The following is a 27,232-nucleotide window of genomic DNA, read 5'->3' on the forward strand; positions in this document are numbered from 1 at the left end:
CACATTAGGGGGTTGTAAAACTTTAATTACTCCAGTTTCAAACCGATTTAGTTAAAGGAGTACAAAAACTGTGTGCAGACCAGCCCTTTTTCCCAGAGAAGAAGCCCAGGCTATCTTCCTTCACAGGAAATTCCTGGACACAGTCTGACACTGAAATTAAGAAATTCAAAAACAAGTCAAAACTCAACTACAGTTACCTGAAATCATATATTGAAAATTGGCTTTGAGCGTCCAAAGCTTTTGCCTTTGATATCTGTGCAAACTCTTTCTATCCTAACTTCACTTAATTCAGTTTGGATACATGTCTACTTCATTGTGATATTTTGAAAATGAAAGATAGAGGTTCTTCTTTACCTAAAGATCAAAAACCTTCTTAGGCTGATAAGCAATGTACATATTACTTTCCACAACTTTTAGGGGAAAGAGTACACAACAAGTGAAGAAAAATACTCTCTTCAACTGAAACTGCTGAGGGAATTTAAGTTGGCAAAATATTAGTTCTCAAGCTCAAATTTGATCAGGACGCTACTACTATTATTATTAAAAACTGCCTCAGGATCTTTAGTAACCGAAAGTGCATGCAACTATGAATGTATAATACAAGCAAATGACTGCATCCGGCAGCACAGTGTCTACCACCATTAGGCAGCGGCACTGGTTCAGTACAGACTTTGTGGGAAGAATGCCACGTACAGAATCACCAGCACCAACTCCTCCAAGCACTTAGATATACCTTAGAAGACAGACCAAGGACAACCCCACTTACCTTGCAAAATGTGATGGGATTACAATGTAATAATTTAAGGATGTGTATTATTACGTATAATGAAACCCATATTCACCAAACTTTGATAAACTGAAATTCTTGGGGTAATTTCAGCTCAGTTACGACTCCAAATTTGCACTGTATCCAAGAATGAAAATGCCAGTCAGATTAACATGCTGTTAGGAACTTCAAAGAAATTACACACCAGCAAACACTGTTCCTTGAAAGCTCAATGGCATGGCCTTCAGTGCATTCCAAGATTACAGGACCTTAAGTACAGACTCTTTGAAACTGACTGGCATCACTTCACTGAGCTCCAGGATTAGTGAACCAGTGTGCAACCTCTCTAAAGAGAGAAACCAACCAAAGGGCTTTGAAAAAGCTGTGTCGTGAACTGCTAATGCTGGAGCATAGTGAAGAAAGACAACTGAAGTTTTGAAAAGGTCAGTGAGAAGCTTCTCACTAGGCTCCTGAACTGAGAACCCATAATGCAACTTTTTGAAAACGTCCTTGCAGGCTCCCTCTTTAATTTCAAAGCCAGTTCAGGAAATTTATGATCTTCATAAAATGGGAGTCTATAATAGAAGGGATTGCTCTTCATAACACATGTAGGCATATGTATTACTAACATACACGCGCACACACTTTTCAGTAACAGCATGCTGTGACACTTTTGTATTTTTATGTCTGACTTTGTAAGCAAGTAATTTTTAGTGAAGTTAAATTTGGGGTACACAAGACAAATCAGACTCCCAAAAAGGGTACAGTAGTCTGAAAAGGGGTACAGTAGCCACTGTCCTAGAGTGGGCAGGAACCATAATTTTGTCTCAAGGGGAGTTTTATAATTCTGAAATCTCTTTGGTTTCAGAACAGAAAGAAAACAAAAAATTCAAATTTTTCCACAAACATTCTGGAAAAAATTGCATTTTTGGTCAATCAACATGTTTCATTTTGACAAAATTAAAAGTGTTCATTTGGATTTCAACTGTTGATATCATACTTCCTAGTGTTAAAAATTGAAATGAAAAGTCATTTTGAAATGGAAATTGAAACATTTCATTTTGAAAATTGTCTAAATGGAATGTTTCAATCATATTGAAAGATGTGGGGCATTTTCTCCAATTTTCACTTCAAAACAATTTTTTTAAAGGCAACATGTTCTCACAAAATGCTTTGCTTTTTCTGGAAAAACATTCCTTTGGAAAATTTCCAACCAGGTCCAATACTTAAAGAGATAAATGCAAAATTTAATTCCTCTCTTTCACTTGTCTACTAGAAATTACTTCCAGAAACACTGTATAACCTAAAGGCCTTCATGAACTGTTTTTCAGTCGCAGGAACCGTTTTATGTAACAAATTCTCTGCAGTATTATAGACAAGAATATAATTTCACTTGACTTGAATAACCCTTAGTGGACTGCAAAACTGTTTCAGTAAATATTAACCACTGAAGTGATTCAAAACATGGTCCTTAAAGTGCATCACTTTAAAAAAAAGAAACTAAACACATTAAAATACATTTTGTTTCTTGAGTTGCTTTTTGTGTTCATACCTTCAATTGTGGAAGCTTTTACCAGATGCTAGGAAATTTTTGCCAGGACGTGTTCAAATGAAATGATTTACAGAATATGATATAGTCTAGAGATTAATAAAACCCACCAATTTCACAGGCTTTCACAAATAATAAGATGAAAACATCAGATAATTTCCAACTATCAAATATTTCAATTCTTAACTTTCTGTTTTTGAGGCATATTCAGCAGAATGGCTAAAGGAACTGTATTAGTCTTCTGGGACATGAAAAATAAGGGTTCTGTAAAAATGTTAAATTAATTTTTATAGTGATGCAAAGTCAGGAAAAGGTTGTTAAGGGATGGCCTTCTGCCACAGGGTGGAGTTTTGTTTTGGTATCCTTTTAGAGCTTGCAGGTGTTTGGCATGAGCTGAAATCAGAGCCAGCTGTGATATTTCAACTCTGATATTTCCCTCCCAATACTTCTCAGAAGTGATGCATCAGGATGATGTCTTACACCTGATGTACTCAACTTGTGTGGTATGTCTGTAACTGTTCTGCTAAAAAATACCATTTCAGGACTTTCATTTTTATTTTCTGCCCACAGCATTGATATGATAAAATGTAACAAGGAGTGTGGTTTTAAACATTAGCTACCAAATTATTAAATTGTCCATAATGCAGCCATCTTATTCTTTTTTTAAATTTCTGCCAGCCATTTGGAAACAACAATGGCGTTGTACGATGACTGTAAAAGACAGAACACCTAATGAAAAAAGTGAGAAGAATACTTTCATTCCCCTTACTTAATAGCCACAGATCTTTATGCTTTCATGGCCTATCTGCAGTATGGTGCATACCTGCTTTTGTTTTGTTTTATCTTTTGGAGGAATTTGAATTGTTTCTGTTAAAAAATACATATTCTCTTTTAAGTTTGTATTGTTTGAAAAACCTCAAACCACATTGTATTTCATACACATGTTCCCAAGGGTATGCTAAATAGGACCACACTGAGGTCATCCAGTAAATTTTTAAAACTTTTAAAGAATTCTTTTAATGTACTGTATGATCTTGGCCTGATTAAAAGAACATATTTTAGAAGAAGTCTGAATATAAAACGCTGCAAGCAGATAGCCTATACAGTGTCTTTATAGGACCTTCTATAAATACACTTTTCTCTCTTTCTCTCTCCCTCTCATTTCTTAAGGAAAGCAGTTGTCCCTCTAGCAGGTTAAGAATGTTTTCTTAACTACTGTATCAGTGTCCCTAAAAGAGCAAATGCCTGTCTCTCAACCCTTTTAACCTCTGTCTCCCTCCCCCTCAAAAAGACACTGATTAACTTAGCAGTGAGAATGCCTGCAGTATTCATTTTAACACTACAAATGAATAAAAGATTATAATCAGTTGGGAAAAGGTAGACAACATTTCATTCCATTCATGGAAAAAATGTATCACCTGGCAATCCAGCTTAGTCAAAAACTTCATTTTTTTGGCAGCTCAGTTTGAGTATGATTGAAGCTGTTAATGATGTTAACAAAAAGTCCCAGGGTCAGACAAGTTGTTGTTTCAATCTGAGTTTACAAAGGAAATTATATGGCCCCTTTTTGACCCCCATGGTTCCATGGTGGGTGAAAGATTCACACCTATAGTTGATTAAATTGTATCACCCTTTTAGACTTGCTTCCCTTTCCCTTCAGTCTTGCTTCCATTCCTCTTCAGTTTTACCCCATGTGCTTGGTCTTTGGCTGTTAAAGGCCTTGTGGTGCACTGTAAAGCATTCTGCAGCATTGCTTACAGCTGTGCTGGCATAATGCTTTGATGGTTGTTGACGTGCAATACATTGTGAAGCCTCAGTCACCAGTAGTGTGAGCCCACATCTTATGACTGCTGCTTTATATTATGAATGCCAAAAAACTGAAGATGATTAGGAAACAATGGGGATGAAAATTAATGAAATTGTTTCAAGACTTAATGTTGCTGAATATATATATTATATGATATTATATATATTATATATATTTTAGTACTATTTCTAGTAAAAGACAGCCAGGGGAAGAACCTTCATAGCATGTGGATTCCAAAGGTATCCGGGTCAGAGGTAAAGGAAAGTCTATCCACATCCAAAAGCCACTGGTTTGGATATTGCTTTTGGTTCTCTACGAGGCAAAGCTAGTGGAATTTTAAAATGTTAGCTGATTGTGGTAAATCCTTGAGTTTGAAATCCTACTGCCTTTGTCTACGTTTAGGGCTAAGTGGTGTTTAAAAATGTGTTTATTAACGCAAGTTAGCTAACGTCTCCTAAATACAGATTTTCCTAGTCTAGACAGATCTTGAGAGAAGATGAACGAAAAAGAATTCTTCCATTATTTCAGTGATCATGAAGTCCTTATACTGTATATCAATAAAAGTGGGATAAGCTTTACATATCTGATACTCTGACTATGATTATGGTATGGTCTTGTTGGGAAATGTCTTCTATTCCTGTTATAAATGGGATTTGGGAGTGTTGGGGATATTTGGGTTACAGAACCTGAGCGATTGGTGGATTTTCTGTTCTACCCAGTCCCAGTCCACTGTAGTACTTTTTGTAGTACAGGAAGTGAATTGACAAGATGGTCTATGAAAGGGTAAAGTTGTTGTTGAAGAGTGAGAATGTGTATAGCATATTGGTGGTTTATGCAGACACGTGAGTGCTGATGATGAAACCCAAGGACAGTGATTGGATGCACAGGTGAAAAATAGCATCCCAGAATAAAGGGATAGATGCAAATTCATTAACTTTTTCCTGAACTGGCCCTAAACTTCTGAGTCCAAGTCATTTTTGAGATACTGGATTGGGAAGGGCAATGGAGGACCCATCTACAGATGTCTGGAGTACTCGCCACAAAAATATAAAGTGCAATTACAAATGTAAACAAAATATCCAACACAAATGGAAGACTGAGCTTACTGCTCTCTGCACTGGTCCTTTCTCTTAGATTCACCTCTCAGAGAGATAATGATGTAGAAAATATATCTAAACCAGTGATGTGATGCTAATATTTCAACAAGGGATTCTACCACACATTTCTTCCCATAACTATACGATAAACCCTGAGTTCCAGGGAAAAGGGACTATTCACTTGTTTTCCCGTTTGAGCATAAGCATTTTCTCAGAACTATAATCAGGAAGTGAGCCAATGCCACTTACTAAACAAACCCATTAAGCCGCACTTCACTAGAAATGCTTACATTTTGTTCCCAAAAAGTGATGAGAACAGAGAGATAGTGCAATATTGAATTCAGAGAAGTGTGTGGAAGTAACACAATTTTTCAGGAAGTTCTATGAGGGAAGTTGGGAATAAGCATGCTCCTTAACAGAAAAACAATTTGAAAAAACCTGGCAATTGGTGCAATCTGGTCCATTTCAAAGGCAAAGGCATCATTATGTGTCTCATGGTAGAGATGATTTAACAGAATCCAGAGGGACAGCAAACTTTGTCAGAAGCAGGGAAACTACAACAGTCCTCCCTTCAATTTGGTATGCAGTTTTCAGCAGGGGCACTTTAGTGATACTTTCCCCCCTCACCTCCCTTTCAACACATCATCGTTTTAACCTCTAAAAAATCCTCTCTCTCATATCGTCATTGACTTTTTTAAATTTTGTGGCCCATTGAACAAAAAAGTGCAGGATCTCCTTTTCAGTATCACCCTACGTATAACTCCCCAAACCAACTAACCCCTGAGTAAAATAAAGCCTTCTGCAATGTAGTGTACAAAACCCAAGCTTAATCCCTGTGAAAATTATGAAGTGAGAAAGCTGGCCTGGTTATCCTCCACAGGCAAAGTCAGCATTGTGCTACCTCATTTCAAGGAATAACAGTGCATTAATCTACCAAAACTTCCAGTCGTATGCAGCAGTAGCTTTATAAATGCAGGCCCTTGGTATACAATAAATGTGTTCCTTTATCACACCTTCCTTTTCTGTTCTTTTATTCTGGCGCACAGTCTTGGTATATACTGGTGCACAGCAGACACTACATACAGAACAGATTCATTTATTTCAGTCATCAATTCTATTTTACAATTTTTAGTGATGCATTTTGATTCCTTGAACACTCTCATTCCTTTATCAGATATTTGATTCAGAGGATGTTCACTCTGCATACATTTGCACTCAAGTAGATGTATAGTCTTTATGGAATAGGTTTATTCCAACATCATAAATTCATTTAAATGAGATTCACTGAGTAGCAAAATAGGTGCAAAATATAGCCTCTTAACTTTGTCTGAGACAGCTGGTTGAGCTGGCGAGAGAACAATCAACCCAACAAGCTCCAATGGGAAAATCAGTGCAGTGCCCAGCTTTCATATGTTTATGGGCATAAGAAGGTAAAAACATTTTAACCAAATGTATGGTATCTGTTATGAATAAAGAAACATTTAACTTTGTGAAATACTAAAAACAAAAGACAAATTCCTCTTAGCTCTTGGGAGTTCCTAGCCAAGAAAAGGCTCAAAATATTTCTGCATCATATTTTCATTTAACTGTATTCAAAGTTTGATAATTTTATCAATATACTTTGTAGTTACACCTGCGATAAAGACTAGGATGATTGCTTGTGAGAGTGAAGAATTATTTTCCCGCACTGCAGTATTTGCATAGAAAAATGTTATGGATTCTTGCCCTCCTGTCCTCTGAAGAATCAGATATTGACCACTGAAGAGAGCAAGATACTGTACAAGACTTGATGTACCAATGGCCTGATGCAATATGGAAAAGGCTATATTTCCAAATGTGCAATCCATTTTAGGGTCATCAGTTAATGATTGTTGTAATCATACCATGTTACTAGCCTCATACTCAACACAAATGACTTGAATCACATTTTTATAGGTAGTTGAAAGCTGGTGTGGAGGAAAGCAATTGTTATTTGAATATTTGTAAAACATGTTACTAATGTATCACAAAGGCTCCGTGAGAACTGACCTGAGGATCCGAGAATACTTGCTGCATACTGTTGATTGGACCATATGGAACACCACTACCTTCAAAGAGTTCAAGCCATTTGGTGGTCATTTTTTCTGAAAACCTAGGAACAAACAAGGAGCATGTGGTTTAAACTCTCCGTTTCAGATTCCAAAGAATGCACAGCAACCCCACCCCCCTCACTGACTTCTTCCCAGGCAGTCAATAATACAACAAAAATGTGCTGCATGTGTTCCTTGGAAATGCAAAGACTACGCCTTAGGGCCAAGATCATGGTTAGCCTGACTTATAATTCTATCTGATTGTCTGATGCAATCCAGCAATGATGCAAACCAAAATTATCAACATTTCCAAATATGGATCAATGGGTTTCTTGAGTCCTTAATTACAGTAATGTGCTTCACATTTTATTTATTTATTTAACAACAAAAGAATAGACATGATGTGGGTAAGAGTCCAATGTATGAAAGTGTCCTATTTTTGATCATAAAGATCACTGATTTAAAGCAGTACAATGTTTTTCCTCCGTTACATTTGAAACATATGTCAGACTTAACAAAACACAATTGTTGGTCAGATAACAACATCAACTACATATTTATTTGCTGTACGATTATATAATCTGTCCTCAGGACATCCGGTTGAGCATATGTGTGCTCTGCTTATCCTGTGTAATCCAAAATTCCAAGTCTTTTTATACCATTTGTAAAGCTTAGCTCATTTCCTTGAAAGCATTCAATTTTCAGCGAGTCGGAAGTCCTTCTCTCTACCGTATTTCCCTCTTGAGATATTTCCATAAGTGCAATTCTATTTCTTGTCTGCAAGGCAGAATTACCGGTGTCCAGGCAGCACAAATGGTCCTGAAGCAAAGGCAGTAACTAGCAAGTATAAGATGATATTTTCTATTGGTTTCTGGATTTCTGAAGCAGAAATGAACTGCCATGGATTCCACCTCCTAAATGTCCTGAAGATACATAACATGATAGTCTGCCAAGATATTGGACAGGTTTAAAACCACTGAGGGGGGACAATTGGCATACTAGATTCAAACACACAAAGGAACTGACATGTTGTATATTTCCTGTTAAGTTTTCCTGCATAACTGGCATTCTCTATTTCACCATTTCCAAGTTCCTGAAGTCTAATAATCAACAACATTAACAACATTAAATTTTAGTTCAAGAATGCACTTTTCCCAAACATCTCTGGATGTCTAATAAAAACGTTAAAACAAATATTAAACACAAAGGCAACAGAGACAACTATCAGAGTCAAAGAGACCCTATGGATAACTTGTACACACTATTTGTATTTTCATGTATAATCTGTAACTGGCTGCAAAGTATTTTGTGATACTTGGGACTGAAAATGCTAGGGAGATACGCTATGCTGCAATGTTCTGTATTGCATATTGTAAATTATATTGCACTGATTGCCTATCCTAGCTTCACTTACAGTTCTCTTTTCTGTACAGAAGGGGTTTTATCCAATTTTCATGAAGTAAATTTAAATTTAATTTATACTACAGGCAGTGATAATTATCCAACATTAAGATGAAATTCACCCTAGTGCACAAGGCATTTGCATTTCAAAGCATTGAGACAAAAGAGTTCTTCAAGATATTTTGTTCCTATGGGTACTTCATGCCAGGATCTGCATGGGCCCATTCTCATTTAATGGGAGATACTGTCAACAGTGTCCACACCTGCACCCTACACATCATCCTCATTCTCTGGTACAAGGATATATACGGAGGGATGGACCCACCACCACTCCAGTTCCTTCTCAACCATGAAGCCTTCTTGGGAAATCTAGGTTTGTTTTTGGGAAGTTCAGTCAATCTCATGGTTTGATAAATGGGCAGGACCATTGAGCTGTTTGAGACTTGTAGTATTTCCTTTTTTTCACAGGTGTGTAGATGCCAAGGTATTGAGCAAGTCTTTGGGGGGAGTAGAGGGACCCATCCAGGAACCACAGAAGAGTTTCAAGCCCTCAAAGGGAAAGTCCTCCACAGTTGTTTTGTATTTCCCAGGGAAGGCTGGAGGATTGCAGCCAAGATACTCAATGCATGGACTATAGTGGTAGCTACAGAGGGCAAAGCTATGACAGTGATGCTGAGTGAGGCCTGAAGAGAAGCCTTGACAATCTCCTGGCCTTCTGTGATGAGATCCTGAAACTGCTCCCTCTGGTCCTGTGGCAGATGTTGAGAAAACATGAAATAATTTGTAAAGTCATATTTTCCCATTGAGGCATAACAGCTGGCCACCATGAATTGCAGAGCAGCCGAAAAGTAGTTTTTGCTGCCAAGAAAGTCTATGCATTTAAGTTGCCTGTCAGAAGGGACTGATCAAGACCAATACTGTCTAGTTCTTACATTAATTGTACTGATGACCAAAGAGTTAGAGGTAGGATGGGAGAAAGGATACTCTGAACCCTTGGAAAGAATATAGTATTTTTTTATCAGTCTGCTTACAAGTGAGTGGTATGGTCACTGGTGTTTGCCACACCAAAGGGGCTAGGACTAACGGACACTGAAGGGCAAAGCAATTTTCCCCAGGGGGAAAGTATGTAAAATGTTCAGCAAACAATGTTGATCTCCTCCAACAGGACCCATAAGGATTTGAGGTCTGGAAACACCTTGAATCATCCCATAGGATGGTGGGGTGTGTGGGCAGGCATAACAGCCTCATCCGGTGAGGAACAGGATTTGTACAATGGTGGTGTCTCCTCCTCTGCGCCTAGCTCCTGCTGTTCTGGAGGTTCTTCCTGTGGAAGGTGGCCCACTGGCAGCAGCTGTTGTTCTTGACCGGACCTCTTGCATGAGAGCACACTGTATAACTGTTCTCATAGAGGTCCCACGGGTTCCAAAAAGCCTACTGTACTGGGCCATAAGGAACAGGGCAGGACCCCAGGGAGCCCTTTCCAGGGTTGATGGGCCAGTTGTCTGCTGGTGGTCTCTTCCTCAAGACACATCTCAAGGAAGGGAAGCTAGAAGAGAAAGATGGGGGAAACCTGTATGGACACATCTGAGTCAGACGAGGTATCCTCACCTGTGTCCAGTGGCAGAGCAAGAGGCATCAGTACCAGGGGTCACATCACTACTGGAAGCCTGGGAGGGACCAGTAACTGAACAGTTTCCAGTGGTCAAGTCTTTGTAGAAGGATGCAGTAGGATCAGAGGATAAGTCAGCTCCAGAGGGTAAGTTGATACTGGTGGGAAATCCCTCTTGGTACCCCTCAAGAGAGAATTCATGCTCTTCCAGATTTGGAGATCCTCCTGAGACAGGAACCTGGACGGGAGTGGAGAATCTGGATACTGTTGCGAGGTACTGGGGACGGTAAGGAACGGAGGTCCATATGCTCTTTACTGTGATCTGAGAAAGATGATACTGAGGACAATTACTTTAAGACCTTGGACTTGGAGGAATCCTTGTGTTTAAAATGCTCCAGTTCTGGTACTGATGCCGGTGCTGCATGAGGTTACTTGCCAGGAGGCATCTCGGTGTGTTGCATGTTGGGATCTTTTCTGGTGGCACTGTGAACTCAGTTCCAGAGGAGGTAGAAGCCTCAGTGATATCAATACCGGGATGTGAGAACTCCTTGTTTCTGATCAGGAGAGTGACTTTCTTCTTCTCTTGGTCTCTGTTTCTGGAGACCATGGTCTCTTCTTTTAGATGGTTGCAAAGAATCTGAGAGCCCCCATGGTCTTTGCTTAATGAAGTTGGGGCTGGTGCAGTACCAGCGCACTCTGAGAAGTGGAGGCTTGAGAATGAGGGGCCCAGACCCCATGGATCTCAGAGAATGCACCATCAGCAGCAGTTTCAATCTGTCCCCTTTCTGGATCTGCTTCTGAATTCACTTGCACTTAGAGAGGACATGGGTCTCTCCAAGACAGCCAAGGCAGTTGGATTGCCTGTTGCTGAAGGGGAAGAATCTGTGGCAGGTCTGGCAGGGTATGAATTCCAAGGTCTTGGGCATAACCCACCAGGAAAAGCTGGAGATGGAGAGGGCTGAATGGAATGTAGGCCCAAACAAACAAAAAAGGATGGGGGGAGCACAAAGTTGTGCTAAATTCAATAGAAAAATAACAGTAAAATGAAACTATAGCAAAGACATCAAAAATAAAAAAATAAGGAAGAAAAGTCAGCAAGCTGCGTAGCTAGCTAAAGGACACAATGACCCTCTGTCTCAAGCTGCAGGCAGCTGAGAAGGAACTGGAGCAGCAGCAACTCCACCCCTCCCTACATAGCTTTATACCAGAGCACAAGGATGTGTAGACAGCAGACCTGTGGATACGGCTGACAAAATCTCTGTTCAAGTGTGCACAGGTGCACGCACATCCTCACAAGGAGCACCTCTGGGGACAATAACTTAAAGAAGAATGCTAGTGCATAGGCCTTGTGTTGGCCTTCTGCAGAGGAGGAAATTTCACCTTTAGTGAATACGTTTAACAAAATCATAATGGTAGAAATGGAGAAGTAGTAATACAACTACTACTAATAATAATAAACAACAACAGAACTAATTTGTGGTCATGGGATAGAAATATTAAACCCATATCACATGGGCAGCTGAAACCACCTATTCTCAAGTACAACGTTTGATACAACTTTTTTATTCTTTTTTAATCCATTTTAATTATATATTTGATTAATATCAAAGTAACTTCCTGGCAAAGATTTGCTTAGGAACATAGGTGCAGGCATAATGAATCTGACTCTTAATCCATCCAGTTCAGTATCCCCTCTGACAATATCCAGAACCAAATGCTTTAGAGCAAGAAACCCCACAATAGAGAGATGTGGGAAATCTCTCCCCCCTTGATGGTCACATACTGGTCCCTAACAGAAATTGATTTAAGCTCTGATGTATGGGAAGAAGAAGAACTGGGAAGGCAAATGCTGCATTTGGAAGACTCAAAAACATCTGGCAACTCAAAAATATCTCTCTCAAGACAAAACTGAATGTGTACAAAGCAATTGTTATCGCCATCACAACATATAGTAGTGAGACATGGCAACTTACCAAGAAAGATATGCAAAAGCTGTATGCATTTCATCACAAATGTCTGAGACGAATATTGGGAATAAAATACAGAGAAAGGAAGATGAATGAAGAAGTCAGAAAAATTACTGGACAAGGTACTCTCTCACAAATAATCTACAAAAGAAGACACCAGTGGCTGGGACATGTGCTGAGAATGGAAAAACAATGCTTACGAAGTACTGCCCTTGAATGGAAGCCGAAAATGCAAGAAGAAAGAGAGGAAGACTGTGAATAACATGGAAATGAACAGTTCTGAATGATATCAAGCATGGCAACATGTAATGGGAAGATTTGGAGAGAAGGGCAGTTGACAGGCAAGGATGGCAAATGTGGGTAGCCCAATGTGCAGCAAAGCACAGGATGGACTGGTCTAAGGTACGGGTTTTATCTCCCTTCCAATATTCTTTTTTGTTTTAAACTATTCTAAACCTGCATATTCTTTTTTATCCACATAAATGTCCAATCTCTCTTTGAATCTTACTACGTTCTTGGCCTCAAAGACATCCTGTAGCACTGAGTTCTGCAGTCTAATTACACACTGTAGGTATTCACTGAACTTTCCACAATGATGCAGGTCCCTGACCTGAGCTGATAGAGTTAAATTAGAGCTGTGTAAAGTGTATGAGTAGTTCACAATTTCCCCTGTAATGGCATTACTTTGCCTTTATCAGCATTGTTTTGATTTGCCATTGTGCTGCCCATTCACCTAGTTCAAGTGTCTCTGAAGTTCCTCACAGTCCCTCTCTGGTCTTGAGTAACCTAAATAATGCGAGTCATCTGCAAATGTTGCTCCTTCCCTTTCCAGATCATTCATAAATATATTAAACAATACAAGATACAGTATGAAAGCTTGGTGCACCCTCCTGCTAACCTTTTGCAAAAATGAAAACTGATAGTTTAACACTACTCTTTGCTTTCTCTCACCTAACCAATTTCCAATCCATGACAATACATGCCCTGTCTTCTTCTGTCTACTTAGATTTTTTTTAGCAGCCTCTTGGGTGAGGAATCCTGTCAAAGGCTTTTTGAAAGCCTAAGTAAATTATGTCAAGCAGTTCCTCTGTACCCACTACTTTTTTGACACATTCAGATAATTATAATAGATTAGTGAGAATTACGGTTTCTTTACAGAAACTGTGCTAATTAGACCCTATCGTATTGTTGTCTTCAAGGTGTTTTATTATTCTATTTTTAATTACTGTTTCAATCAATTTACTTTGTACAAACGTAAGATTACTGGTCTGCAATCTCACAGATGACACCTAGAGCCTTTTTTAAATATACACAACATTTGCTACTTTCAATCCTCTAGTACAGCAGCTGTTTTTAATGAGTGTCCGTATATTTGCTAGTACTTTAGCCAATTCCCACTTAAGCACCTTTATAAGTCATGGCCTAATGCCTAATTGCACTTTAAATTAGCAGTTTTCCAGCGCTACTACTTCTGACACCTTAATCTCTGCTAGTGCCTCATCTTTATTATCAGGAAAAAGATCCATAGTGCCGATCTTCCTAATATCCTTTGTGGTGAAGATTGATGCAAAGAAATTTAGCTTCTCAGAAATGTCCCTATCTTCTTTAATTACTCCCATTAGCCTTTCGTGATCCAGGGGACCCAATGATTATTTCACAGGCTTCCAGCTTCTGATGTACTTCAGGAATTTCTTGCTGTTCTTGCTAACAAAATGCATATAGATGTGCCCCACAGTAAAACACGGATGGTTATTGAATGAAAAGGATACTCTGAAATTGGAGTCCTTTCAACAAGAGTGTCAATTACTTAAGGCTACATAAACATTATTCTCCCATGGCAAGTCTGATTAATTTTCAAGACAAGTACATTCATCATCACTGGAGTTACACAAGTGATCTTGATTATTCTGTGAAGTAAATGCCTGTCAATTTCAAAACATACTCCCCGGGCTGCAGGTCCTCCAGCAGCAATGGGAGGAGGCCTTTAGAAGTTTTAGTATTTTTCTATGCTTTTTCCTGTCCGGCAACATAGGAGAACTTATTGAAATTTTGTGGAAAACAAAAGGGGCAGTCTTTTAAAAACACATAGCTTAAAAAAAGAAAATCCCATTTTGATCACGTTCTTGATCTTTTTATTTATTTTTTGTGGGGGCTGGAGAGAAGTCCTAAAAGCATTAAATTCAATCAGTCAGAGATGTACCATCTCTACATTCCATCATCCCTAAAGGAAACATCCATCATTTTCACCTGCAGTTGAAGCTCTTGACCTAAACCTGATGTGGGATATCTTCCTATATCTGTGCTGAAAAGCAGTAAGAGCATATTTTTATTACACACACAGAGGCAAAACTGTTTAAAATAATGGTCTATATTCAGCCTACTGAAGCAAGAATATACAAGCTACTTTGTCCTCAGATTTCAGAGTGGTAGCCATGTTAGTCTGTATCAGCAAAAATAATGGGGAGTCCTTGTGGCACCTTAGAGACTACAAATTTATTTGGGCATAAGCTTTTGTGGGTTAGAACCCACTTCATCAGATGCTTGGAGTGAAAATACAGGAGCAGGTATAAATACGTGAAAGGATGGGGATTTCTTTACCAAGTGTGAGGTCAGTCTAATGAGATAAATCAATTAACAGCAGGATACCAAGTGAGGAAAAATAAGTGGTAAGAGAGTGGTCCATTACAGACAGTTGACAAGACGGTGTGAGTAACAATAGGGAGAAATTAGTATCGGGGAAATTAACTTAATTTCTTAATTTCTTGAATTGAGATGGTTGATGTTGAAAGTGCTGAATACTATACAATTTTGAGATAACAGAAAACTAATGCTTTCTCCATCAGGAGCCCAGGGCTGTGAAATTCTCTCCCCACAAAGGTACTTATGTGGCAATCTTCAGGATTATGTGCAAGATTTTTTTTTCCTTTGCACAGTTTAAAAAAAATACTTTTTCTCTTTGTTGTACGGTTTCGTATTGTTTGTTGGCGTCCCCGACTCTGTATAAACTCCAATTTATTAATATTTGCCAAATTACAGTTTTCATTTTTTGTTTTTTTGCTATTGGTTTTATTATTAGGGCACCCTAACTCTTTGAAAACGGGCACCAAAAAATTAAGCAATTATGATTTAATCTCTGTGGTTTCTAAGAGGAAAAAATGGCACTCATGAAACACAAATTACTCAAAACAATGGTCTTCATCAGTAATTAAAAGAGCCAGCGACACAGTAGACTATAACATTGTACTGAATAGTGCCGCAGTTCTGAAATGTGATTGTGAAGGTGAACCCATCCTTTGCACCTGAGCAGAGCCTCACTGACTTTAAATGGCACTTGGTGTGGATGTCAAGGGTTGCCTACACAACTCGGACCACAGGAATGGTGTCTAATTGTGTATTTAGAGAGAGGTTTTTTTAAAAATGCTTATTCTGCCTTCAGATATGCTCACGCTTCAGCTGAAATCAACAGGAGTCAGCGCCTATTAGTAAGGGTGTGAATGGGGATCAGAGCACAATCTGGCCATTAGGAATTATCTGTAAAGGTATTTTTGATCCATTACTGTCAATCATTTCCCTGTATTTGGACACTTCTGAAAAAAGTGGAATTTTTTTGTTTTATTTTATTATATATTAGGGCTGTGAAGCGATTAAAAAAATTAATCATGATTAATCACACTGTTAAACACAAAAGAATACGATTTATTTAAACATTTTTTGATGTTTTCTACATTTTAAAATATATTGATTTCAATTACAACTCAGAATACAAAATGTACAATGCTCACTTTATATTTATTTTTTATTACAAGCATTTGCACTGTAAAAAAAAAACCAAACGAAATAGTATCAGGGGCTAGCCGTGTTAGTCTGCATCCACAGAAACAACACAAAAAGGAGTACTTGTGGCACCTTAGAGACTAACCAATTTATTTGAGCATAAGCTTTCGTGAGCTACAGCTCACTTCATCGGATGCATACTGTGGAAAGTGTAGAAGATCTTTTTATACACACAAAGCATGAAAAAATACCTCCCCCCACCCCACTGTCCTGCTGGTAATAGCTTATCTAAAGTGACCACTCTCCTTACAATGTGTATGATAATCAAGCTGGGCCATTTCCAGCACAAATCCAGGGTTTAACAAGAACGTCTGAGGAGGGAGGGAGGGGGTAGGAAAAAACAAGGGGAAATAGGTTACTTTGCATAATGACTTAGCCACTCCCAGTCTCTATTCAAGCCTAAGTTAACTGTATCCAATTTGCAAATTAATTCCAATTCAACAGTTTCTCGCTGGAGTCTGGATTTGAAGTTTTTTTGTTGTAATATTGCAACTTTCATGTCTGTAATCGTGTGACCAGAGAGATTGAAGTGTTCTCCGACTGGTTTATGAATGTTATAATTCTTGACATCTGATTTGTGTCCATTTATTCTTTTACGTAGAAACTGTCCAGTTTGACCAATGTACATGGCAGAGGGTCATTGCTGGCACATGATGGCATATATCACATTGGTGGATGTGCAGGTGAATGAGCCTCTGATAGTGTGGCTGATGTTATTAGGCCCTGTGATGGTGTCCCCTGAATAGATATGTGGGCACAGTTGGCAACGGGCTTTGTTGCAAGGATAGGTTCCTGGGTTAGTGGTTCTGTTGTGTGGTATGTGGCTGCTGGTGAGTATTTGCTTCAGGTTGGGGGGCTGTCTGTAGGCAAGGACTGGCCTGTCTCCCAAGATTTGTGAGAGTGTTGGGTCATCCTTCGGGATAGGTTGTAGATCCTTAATAATGCGTTGGAGGGGTTTTAGTTGGGGGCTGAAGGTGACGGCTAGTGGCGTTCTGTTATTTTCTTTGTTAGGCCTGTCCTGTAGTAGGTGACTTCTCGGTACTCTTCTGGCTCTATCAATCTGTTTCTTCACTTCCGCAGGTGGGTATTGTAGTTGTAAGAATGCTTGCTAGAGATCTTGTAGGTGTTTGTCTCTGTCTGAGGGGTTGGAGCAAATGCGGTTGTATCGCAGAGCTTGGCTGTAGACGATGGATCATGTGGTCTGGTCAGGGTGAAAGCTGGAGGCATGTAGGTAGGAATAGCGGTCAGTAGGTTTCCGGTATAGGGTGGTGTTTATGTGACCATCGTTTATTAGCACAGGACAGGCCTAACAAAGAAAATAATAGAACACCCCTCGTCCCTCTCAGATTTTGGAAGACACTTCAGATTCTTAAACCTTGGGTCGAGTGCTGTAGCTATCTTTAGAAATCTCACATTAGTACCTTCTTTGCGTCTTTTCAAAACTGCAGTGAAAGTGTTTTTAAAACGAACAACATGTGCTGGGTTATTATGTGAAACTGCTATAACATAAAATATATGGCAGAATGCAGGTAAAACAGAGAAGGAGACATACAATTCACCACCCCCAAGGAGTTCAGTCCCAAATTATTTAACACATTATTTTTTTAACAGCATGGAAGCATAACCTCTGGAATGGTGGCCGAAGCACGAAGGGGCATAAAATGTGCAGCATATGTCGCATGTAAATACCTTGTATGCTGGCTACAAAAGTGCAACGCGAACACCTGTTCTCACTTTCAGGTGACATTGTAAATAAGAAGCAGTCAGCTGTATCTCCTGTAAATGTAAACAAACTTGTTTCTCTTAGCAATTGGCTGAACAAGAAGTAGGACTGAGTGGACTTGTAGGCTCTAAAGTTTTACATTGTTTTGTTTTCAGAATGCAGTTATGTAAGAAAAAAATCTACATATGTAAGTTGTACTTTCATGATAAAGAGATTGCACGACAATACTTGTATGAGGTGAATTGAGAAATACTATTTCTTTTGTTTCTCATTTTACAGTGCAAATATTTGTAATAAGAACAATAATATAAAGTGAGCACTGGGCACTTGGATTGTGTTGTAATTGAAATCAATATATTTGAAAATGTAGAAAAACATCCAAAAATATTTAATAAATTTTCAATTGGTATTCTATCGTTTAACAATGTGATTAAAACTGCGATTAATTTTTTGAGTTAATCGTGTGAGTTAACTGCAATTAATTGACAGCTCTGTGTAGCAGGGTGCTGGTGCAAAAGCACCTAATTAGCCCCTGCTCAGCCAGCTCCAATCAAGAGAAACAGATTGGGGCTGGTGGAACAGGCCTGATGCCTGGCCTGGGGATTGGCCCCACCTGCGGGCCTGACAAGCCAGCAACTATAAGGGCTGGGAGCCAGTATAAAGGGAGTAGCCAGAAGGAAAGGTCAGGCTCCTGGCTGCAGGCTGACTGCTAGCCAAACAGGGAACTAAACCTGTAAGCCTTGTAAATAGCTCAACACTGGTGGTGGGAGAACTGTGTGTGTAAATAAAGCCATGGGTGCTGCATAACTGGAAGCCTCTCTGAGCATTACTGGGGCAGTCAGCAGACCTTAGAAGGAGGGGATGGCACTTCCGGGGCAGAGGACCTGTCACACCCTATTATATATATTTTCTTTTTACAAGAGACACCATCATATAACATTAGTCTGTGGTAAGGAACCTGGGATGCAGGCTCTTCTGAATCCCAGGTCATAACAACTAAAGGCTCAAGAAACAAAGAAAGAAAGACCTAGACCTCTTATTGCAGAACTTTGCAGGTCTTTACCTCACCAGAGCAGGATCCAGACTGCACTCTCTCTGGTAAGTTTTTTGGAAAAAGCTCCCAGCCCTCTCTGCATTTAATCACACACCAATTACAAAGTTTCTGCAGCCAGGATATTAAAGAAGTGCAGTATTACCTGCAGTGTTTAAAATTAAAGATATTTTAGATTAAAAAAAATCAAAATATCCTAGTAATCTTTATGGTTTAATGGTCTAAATATGCAGAAAAAAAATAATTCCTCAGTGCAAATAACCCAACTCTCACTGCAAAATTTCTTTGATATTTGATCGCCTGTAAGTTAAAAGCTAAAGCCTGATCCAGCAGCTTTCATGCACATGTGTACTCCCACTGAACTCCTGCATTTATGTAACCATAATTATACATTTACAAATTCAATAAATACACTGGAGTAAGAAAACCGTTGCTGCTTGCAACACTGCATCCCAAGTTTATAGCCTGGACAAAAATATTCACAGTTTAGCTGTGCAGTCAATTTCTAAAACTAAAGGTAGCTCAGCCTTATATCGGTACTAACATGCACCATGATTTTTCAATCATTCACTCTGCAAGCCAATGCACAAATATTGCTTGTTTCAATACTGTACAGGAAATGTCTAAAATTCAGACTAAAATTGATCAATCTGGATTATCAAACAAAAAGGATAACTCTCTTCCCCCCCCCCCGTCAACGATGCAGTTTGTTCTTTTAAAACAAAATCTCTGCTTTCCATTTATTTCTACTGAAAGTCAAGAGGCAGCTTTTGACTGGCAAATCTCTAACCATTGAAAAGTCTGGATTTCCATCTCGGTTCTTGGGCAGGCAAGGGTCAGAAGAGCTGCAGAAACACACTCAGCCCCTAGAGGATGCAGGCTGGGGAAAGCTAGGAAATGCTCTGCTGCGCTCCTTTCTCAGTCAGTTAGGAAGCAACATCAATGCTCTGAAGAATGTGTCCTCAACCTGGGGGTTGCAAACAGGTGTCTGAAAGTCACGACCACCCTGCATCTCCCATTCATTTCTTAAATGCATGAAAACATTTCCATTCCTATTAGGCTCTGTAAAAGCTTGCTTCTACTGTATCCAAATTTTGGGCCCACGCTAAATTACACTGATAACGCGCCTTTACATACAAAACATATGTTTTTAACAATGGAGGGCAGAAGCAGAACGACCACCACAACAAGCTGGTTTCAAAGAGAGCCACATGAGCAAATCATAAATCTCCATCACATCTGTGAAAAATGCAGAGAGTACAACCACCCATCAATCATGTGCTTTATGACTACCCAAAAGCATTTGATACCATCCGATACGACCCTCTTTGGAGGACACTGGCAGACATGGGGAATCAAGCAAATTGAAATGGTCCTGGATTATACGAGAAGGGTGGAGAAACAGTGCTTGAAAGAGGGCTTATGGTAGGTTGCAAATGATGAGAGCACAGGGTATTGTAGGTGAGCTACTTCAACCAACCTTGTAATTCCAAAAATGTTTTAAATGACCAATCAAGAAAGCCAGAGACAGTAGCATACAGCCTCTCTCTTTCTCCAGAGAAAGGAAGGAGATAGGAACCTGAGGAGATAGATAAGACTGAGAGCAAAGGGCACTTTGTCTTTCTGCTATGCACTGGCATTCACACAGTCATGTTCCAGCTAGTCTGCAAGCTATTTCCACAGAAGTCCAGAGCATAATGTCTACCAATGGTTGCCTGAGAGTTTTGTTAAGACTATCTTTCTTCTTCAATGCACTAAAGCTTTCTAAAAGCATGAACAAAACTACTGGACAGTTTGTTAACGTGGTTTCTAAATATTTTGTTTGTTTTTCATGGCTCCCATGTGCTATTATTTTTACATAAACAGTGCTAATAAATGCTATAATTCCCTGATCACATCTTTATTTAAAGTTGTATCCTCCTAAAGCATGACCCAGGAGAGAACCACAGTTGTTCTGATCCTACTGTTAGAAAGAAAGTGCAGTGTTTATAAACACCTGACACAGAGAAAACAAAGCACTGGAGGGGAAAAGAGGATTAGGAAACCATCCTCTCTACCCAAAACAAGCTTAGAAGCTGAGAAGACTGCACCACTGAGGCAGACACTTGAGTTTTCCAGATAGAGCTTCATGCTGTGTCATTTGGGTGACTGCTGAATGGATACGGTGTTGCATACAGTGTAGGAGTCTCTGACATTTACTATATAAACTATAAACAAATGTAAACCATTATCTCTAAGTGACATAAAATGCTGAATAAAGCCCATCAAAAGAAGGAAATTTCCAGTTACGGCTGAAAACACTTAATACCGGAAAAATAATTTTAGGCAAAACAGAATTTATGAGATGGGTTTCAGCCCCAATTTAGCCTTCTAGCATGCTTTTTTCATATGAATGGCTCAAACCATTAGCATTAGTTAATTGTAGATTTAAAATATAGAATTACTTAAGTGAAAAATGGATTTTTAAAACTCTTCATGGATCTTCTCTAACACTGCTTCCTTCCTATCTCATACACTCTTCTGTTCATCTTACAATGATCTCCTCTCTCTTTCCACAAAATAATCACTTTGGTGCAAGAGCCTTCTCCTCTGCAACTACTGCGATCCAGAATAGTGTTCCTGCATCTCTCTGCTCCATCAACCATGCATCTATTTTCCAATATGATCTGGAATCTTTTCTCCCCTGCCTAAAAATTCATAATTTCTCTCCCACTTCACCATTAATCATCTCTATAATTGCAGTTAACTCAGTAAAGAATTTTGGGACACAGCTTGAAACAACAGATCATTAGTCTGAGTGTACCGTAAATATGTCATTAGACTTTTCAAAATGACTACTAGAGTATCTATTCCAGGGGTCGGCAACCTTTCGGAAGTGGTGTGCCGAGTCTTTATGTATTCACTCTAATTTAAGGTTTCGCGTGCCAGTAATACATTTTAACATTTTTAGAAGGTCTCTTTCTATAAGTCTTTAATATATAACTAAACTATTGTTGTATGTAAAGTAAATAAGGTTTTTAAAATGTTTAAGAGGCTTCATTTAAAATTAAATTAAAATGCAGAGCCCCCCGAACTGGTGGCCAGGACCCGGGCAGTGAGAGTGCCACTGAAAATCAGCTCGCATGCCCCCTTTGGCACGCATGCCATAGGTTGCATACCCCGATCTATTCCATAGTCTGTAAGAGTCTCTTGTGTTAGTGCCTAATTAGACCCTTCTCCTCTGAAGCCCTTAATGGCCAGGGGGGCAATGCAGTTGCTCTTGACATATGTGCAGATACAATTTGTGATGACAAGCCCATCTTAAAAGATTTTTTATTGTCTGTGGATTACGGAAATGATAATCAGACAAAGTTTGTCTGTGACATAAATGTAAGCACCAATGGCCCATGCTGAAACTTTACAATATTGTCAATGTGAAAACCTCCCAACTTTATACCCAGTAAAACCTTTTGGAACAACTGATTGATTTCCTCCCCATTCTTAACATTCTAGTTCACCTTGCAAATTTACAAAATATGGAAACTACTAATTACTCTCTCATTTTTGCTCTTACCATTCAAAAAACAGCCTAATGGAGATCTCTGGCTATGTGTAGATCAGCCTTGTGACTCAAGAGTATGGTGCCAGGAAGTCTGCAGGCACCTAGTCTGTCTATCTCCCATCCAACACTTTTTGTGTTTGTTTCTTTAAAAGAGGATGGGGAGGTTGGCCTTCTGGTGACTCCAGCAAGGGGCAGTTGCAGTCCCAGGCACACATGGACTCCCTCGCTACTCATATGTGTTAGCACAGGCTAAAAAGAGGCAGTCTTTGGGAGTAGGAACCATTCTTGTTCTTTTTCCAACGGTTTGAAGACATTCACTATTCCTGGAGAAAAGAGGAAGGAGGTAGAACAGGCTGTGGTGGTGGTCATGTTTCTGAACATAGTCCCACAGTAGGGTTACGCTTCAGGTTGCTTCACAACAAGTTAGAGTGACCAGACAGCAAGTGTGAAAAATTGGAATGGGAGTTCAGGGTAATAGGAGCCTATATAAGAAAAAGACCCCAAAATGAGGACTGTCCCTATAAAATCAGGACATCTGGTCATCCCTACAACAAGTACTTAACCCAGGTCTTGAAAGGAATTATTGCAGAAGTGGAACCTGAGCATTGCCGAGGCTATTCTTGACAGAGAGCTATCTCAGTAATGTGTTGGTCCCCACTCCAGTCCAACGTGTACAACAGAAGTCAATGATGAAATAATGTCAGTCCTGGATCAGACTTAGGGTACTACTTCTCTGTTCTTTCTAAGGTCCAGGAGGATCAGAACCAAGGTGGAGGGGATGCAAATGGTTTATCCAAATACATTAGCAAACTCTGATTGGAGCTGGGGTGTATCATCCTGGTTCACATGCCCCACCAGCAGACCTCTAGGCACAGCCAGCAACATAAGCTCAATTGTGTCAGTCTCAAAATAGCAAGGCTGAGGAAGGAAGCTTAGCCCATTGAGAGGCAGCTTAGGGATGGAGACAGCACAAACAGGATTCCAACATGGAAAATGCACTGTCTCCAATAAGGCTGGAAAAGCAAAGGTCAGTTTATTAGAAGTAGGAGAAAGCTACTCAACTGGGTTTCCTATTCCTAAAATAATGCATGCTATGGCAAAAACTTTATGTCTGCCTTTGAAGTAACAACGATTATATCAAGGGAATGGCAAGTGCCCAGACTAACACCCTACTGGCAAGTGTCCCACTTCAAATTTGCACCTAAAATTCCCTCGAAAAGGGAAATGAAAACGATTTGCATAAAGAAAGAGAAACAGCAACACACTTAAAAAAAAATTGGAGCAGCATTCAGAGCTGTGAAACACGCAGCACCTATTCTGTATTCTTAAACACAGATGAAAAAATGGGAATTTAATGAATGCAAAAGCTGATACATTTTCTTTTCTTTTCCATATGTGAATATCAGCTATCATTACAATTTAACAACAGGACATGTTCAAACTACTTCTACTTGAAAGTTAAATGTATATTCACATAATTGCAAGAGCAGGACGTTCTGGGGGGAAATGTAGGCTGACAGACTGCATATCTTATTCCAAAGGTAGCTCTGTAAACAGCTTTATTGATTTTGAATTATGTTCAGTCAGGTGTGCTTTTTTCTATTCTGCCATATACATAATGAGGACATGTGGGAGGATTAATAGTCAAATGTGGCACTAACTAGAATCTTTCTTTTTTTGAGAGGAAACCATGGAGATTTTGATGTGATTGATTTTTTTCCCCTTTGACTGTCAGTTTTGTTGGTGATGCTGACAAATTCTGTTGCCTTTTTTCCCATCTTTGGGAAAAAAATCAAAATTGTCTGGAGGGGTCCATCTATTTATGATGGCACCCACCATCTGAATATCTGTATGGATAATGATGAGGAAAAGGAAGCTGGAACAGATGTCCTACTTCCTGAACATTTGTTTGGTTGGTTACAAAGAATCAGCAGCACCTGTTGTTATCTTTTCAGGACCTGGAGAATAAATTGACTATAGGGTCTGTCAGGGTTCCTTCCCCACTCTGAACTCTAGGGTACAGATGTGGGCACCTGCATGAAAAACCCCCTAAGCTTATTCTTACCAGCTTAGGTTAAAAACTTCCCCAAGGTACAAACTTGCCTTGTCCTTTAACAATATGCTGCCACCATCAAGCTTTTTAAACAAAGAACAGGGAAAGAGCCCACTTGGAGATGTCTTTCCCCAAAATATCCCCCCAAGCCCTCACCCCCTTTCCTGGGGAAGGCTTGATAATAATCCTCACCAATTTGTACAGGTGAACACAGACACAAACCTTTGGATCTTAAGAACAATGAAAAAGCAATCAGGTTCTTAAAAGAAGAATTTTAATTAAAGAAAAGGTAAAAGAATCACCTCTGTAAAATCAGGATGGAAAATACTTTACAGATATACAGATTCAAAACACAGAGGATCCCCCTCTGGGCAAAACCTTAAAGTTACAGAAAACAGGAATAAACCTCCCTCTTAACACAGGGAAAATTCACATAAAATAAAAGATAAACTAATCCGCCTTGCCTGGCTTACCTACACTGGTTGCAATATTGGAGACTTGGATTAGGATGGGTTGGAGAAGATGGATTTCTGTCTGGCCTCTCTCAGTCCCAAGAGAGAACAAACACATAAACAGAGAGCACAAACAAAAGCCTTCCCCCCCTCCCAAGATTTGAAAGTATCTTGTTCCCTTATTGGTCCTTTGAGTCAGGTGCCAGCCAGGTTAGCTGAGCTTCTTAACCCTTTACAGGTAACAGGATGTTGCCTCTGGCCAGGAGGAATTTTATAGCACTGTACACAGAAAGGTGGTTACCCTTCCCTTTATATTTATGACAGGGTCCTAGTCAAGAAGAACACAGAGGAATATTCGTTTTCACCTTCCAAGACACTTAGATATCATGGCAATTGGAGCCTTAGGAAACGGGATTAAATAAACTTTGCCAGATCTTCAAAATTCCTCCCACAGGGAGCATCACTTCTGCCTTGCGCAGACTGAGTTTAGGTCCACATATCAGACCTTGTGGCCTCATTTCCCAAAACATAGGCATAGACTGGGACACAGTTGGGGTTAAGAATGATGCGGAAAGGCTGGTGCTATCAAAGAATGGATGTCCATGAACAAATATATTCCTCCCTGATACCAGTATGCTTGGGGTGTTACAGCTTCTAGCCCTTATCTCACTGGTGTCCAGGAAAAATGTTGGGTTCCTTGAGTTTTCTGATTAGGATTATTAGGCTTAGCGGCAGCCAAGTAAGACATCAGACTGCATAATTTCAATAAAGGTTGGGGTCTCGGTGTTGTCTTACATTTCTGCATCAGCCACATGTTCTTTTCTCTCCCATTTGCTTTCAATAATTAACCATATATGCTAAGTTTCAGCCATGAATGATATTCCTAAGGCCAACTTATGAACACCAACAATATGGGCTTAGAATAAAATAGTACCAGATCCTGAACAATAGCAGTGTGGCTTCATAATAGCTAGCTTATGGACACGCAGGTTCCTTTAAGATGCTTCACATGATAATTGTTATAAAAACTGTGTATGTTTTATTCAACAACATCATAAACAGTCACGTAAAACATGCAGAAATTGTTAGTGTTTCCTTCTACTCTAAGGCAGCAGTATTTGGTGCACTGTCTTTTATCAAAATGTTCCAGAATTAGGTTCTTTTGAAAATGCTTAACATTGAAAACACAGGAGCTAGAAACATGCCCCCCTTTCCAAGCCTCTTTCTCCCTACTACTCAAGCCAAGAAAGAAGACTGCAACCCAAAGATAACTTTTCTGTGTATAGAAAAGAGAGGGTGGGGCTTAAGAGAAAATAAATGTAATTTATATTTGCAAACAGTACAGAAAGAAGCCATTTTGAAGTTTTGCAGCATACGTAACTCAAGAGTCACGGAAAAATTAGTCATACTTTTGTTGTTATTGTTGTTTTAAGGGCTTGTCACATGGGGTTTAGTCCACACTACCTTGAGGTAGTTTGGTGTGAAAACTCCTGCATACACACTATGCAATTCCTCAGAGTGAACTAACTGCGCATTTACCGCAGACTCTGGAGTATCTGTCAAAGTGTATTAAGTTCAATGTGAATTGAGTTAGTATGGTCTACCATTCTGTGTGCATGCAATGTAGCTGCACACTACTTTGACAGTCCTCCAACTGCTATCCCACACAGCTTTTTGGGCATCTGTAACTGACCTGTCTGTTCACTTGTGTACCCTTCTCTGCTCTGTGGCCAAGTTGACCAGATGGCCCTCACCTACATGAAAGTTGGTGTGGTGTTACGACCGGCTCATTTGCACCCAGATTCCAATATATAGGCATTACAGTGATATTACTCCGGCAGCCTTTACAACATGCCTCAAGCAGCACTTGAAGTTGTGCCAAGAGCCTAGATCTCATTGCCATCCGGGGAGAAGTGTCAGAGCAGCAAGCTTTTGGGGCCAGCTACAGCAATAAAGATTGTTTGTGAACACTGCTAGTCAGATGTCTGAGAGGGGTCACAACTGGGACATCAACCAGTGCTGGATAAAGAGTAAACAGGTCAGGAGGACTTACATTAAAACCATGTGTCATAAATATAAAGGGAAGGCTAACCACCTTTAAATCCCTCCTAGTCAGGGGAAAAAACCCTTTCACCTGTAAAGGGTTAAGAAGCTAAAGATAACCTCACTGGCACCTGACCAAAATGACCAATGAGGAGACAAGATACTTTAAAAGCTGGAGGGGGAATGGGGGGAACAAAGGGTTCTGTCTGTCTGAGTGTTGCCTTTGCCGGGACCAGAGCAGGACTGCAGGTCAGAACTCCTGTGAAGGGT

At 39.6% G+C, this 27,232-nt stretch overlaps 1 protein-coding gene across 7 annotated transcripts in view; it reads right to left on the minus strand.

Annotated features, from left to right (window-relative positions):
• The window catches only part of SUGCT (succinyl-CoA:glutarate-CoA transferase), a 492,696-nt gene that overhangs the window by 239,741 nt on the left and 225,723 nt on the right, over positions 1-27,232 (minus strand). For all 7 annotated transcript variants that reach the window (XR_012157441.2, XM_073332837.2, XM_073332839.2 and 4 more), the window contains one exon: positions 7,248-7,350. Coding sequence is in view for 6 of the 7 variants with exons in the window: in XM_073332837.2 (XP_073188938.1) it covers positions 7,248-7,350 (103 nt within the window). In the remaining variant the exon portion in view is untranslated. The remainder of the gene's footprint in view (positions 1-7,247; positions 7,351-27,232) is intronic.

This window comes from Lepidochelys kempii, chromosome 2 (assembly GCF_965140285.1).
Source record: "Lepidochelys kempii isolate rLepKem1 chromosome 2, rLepKem1.hap1, whole genome shotgun sequence".
NCBI lineage: Eukaryota > Metazoa > Chordata > Testudines > Cheloniidae > Lepidochelys > Lepidochelys kempii.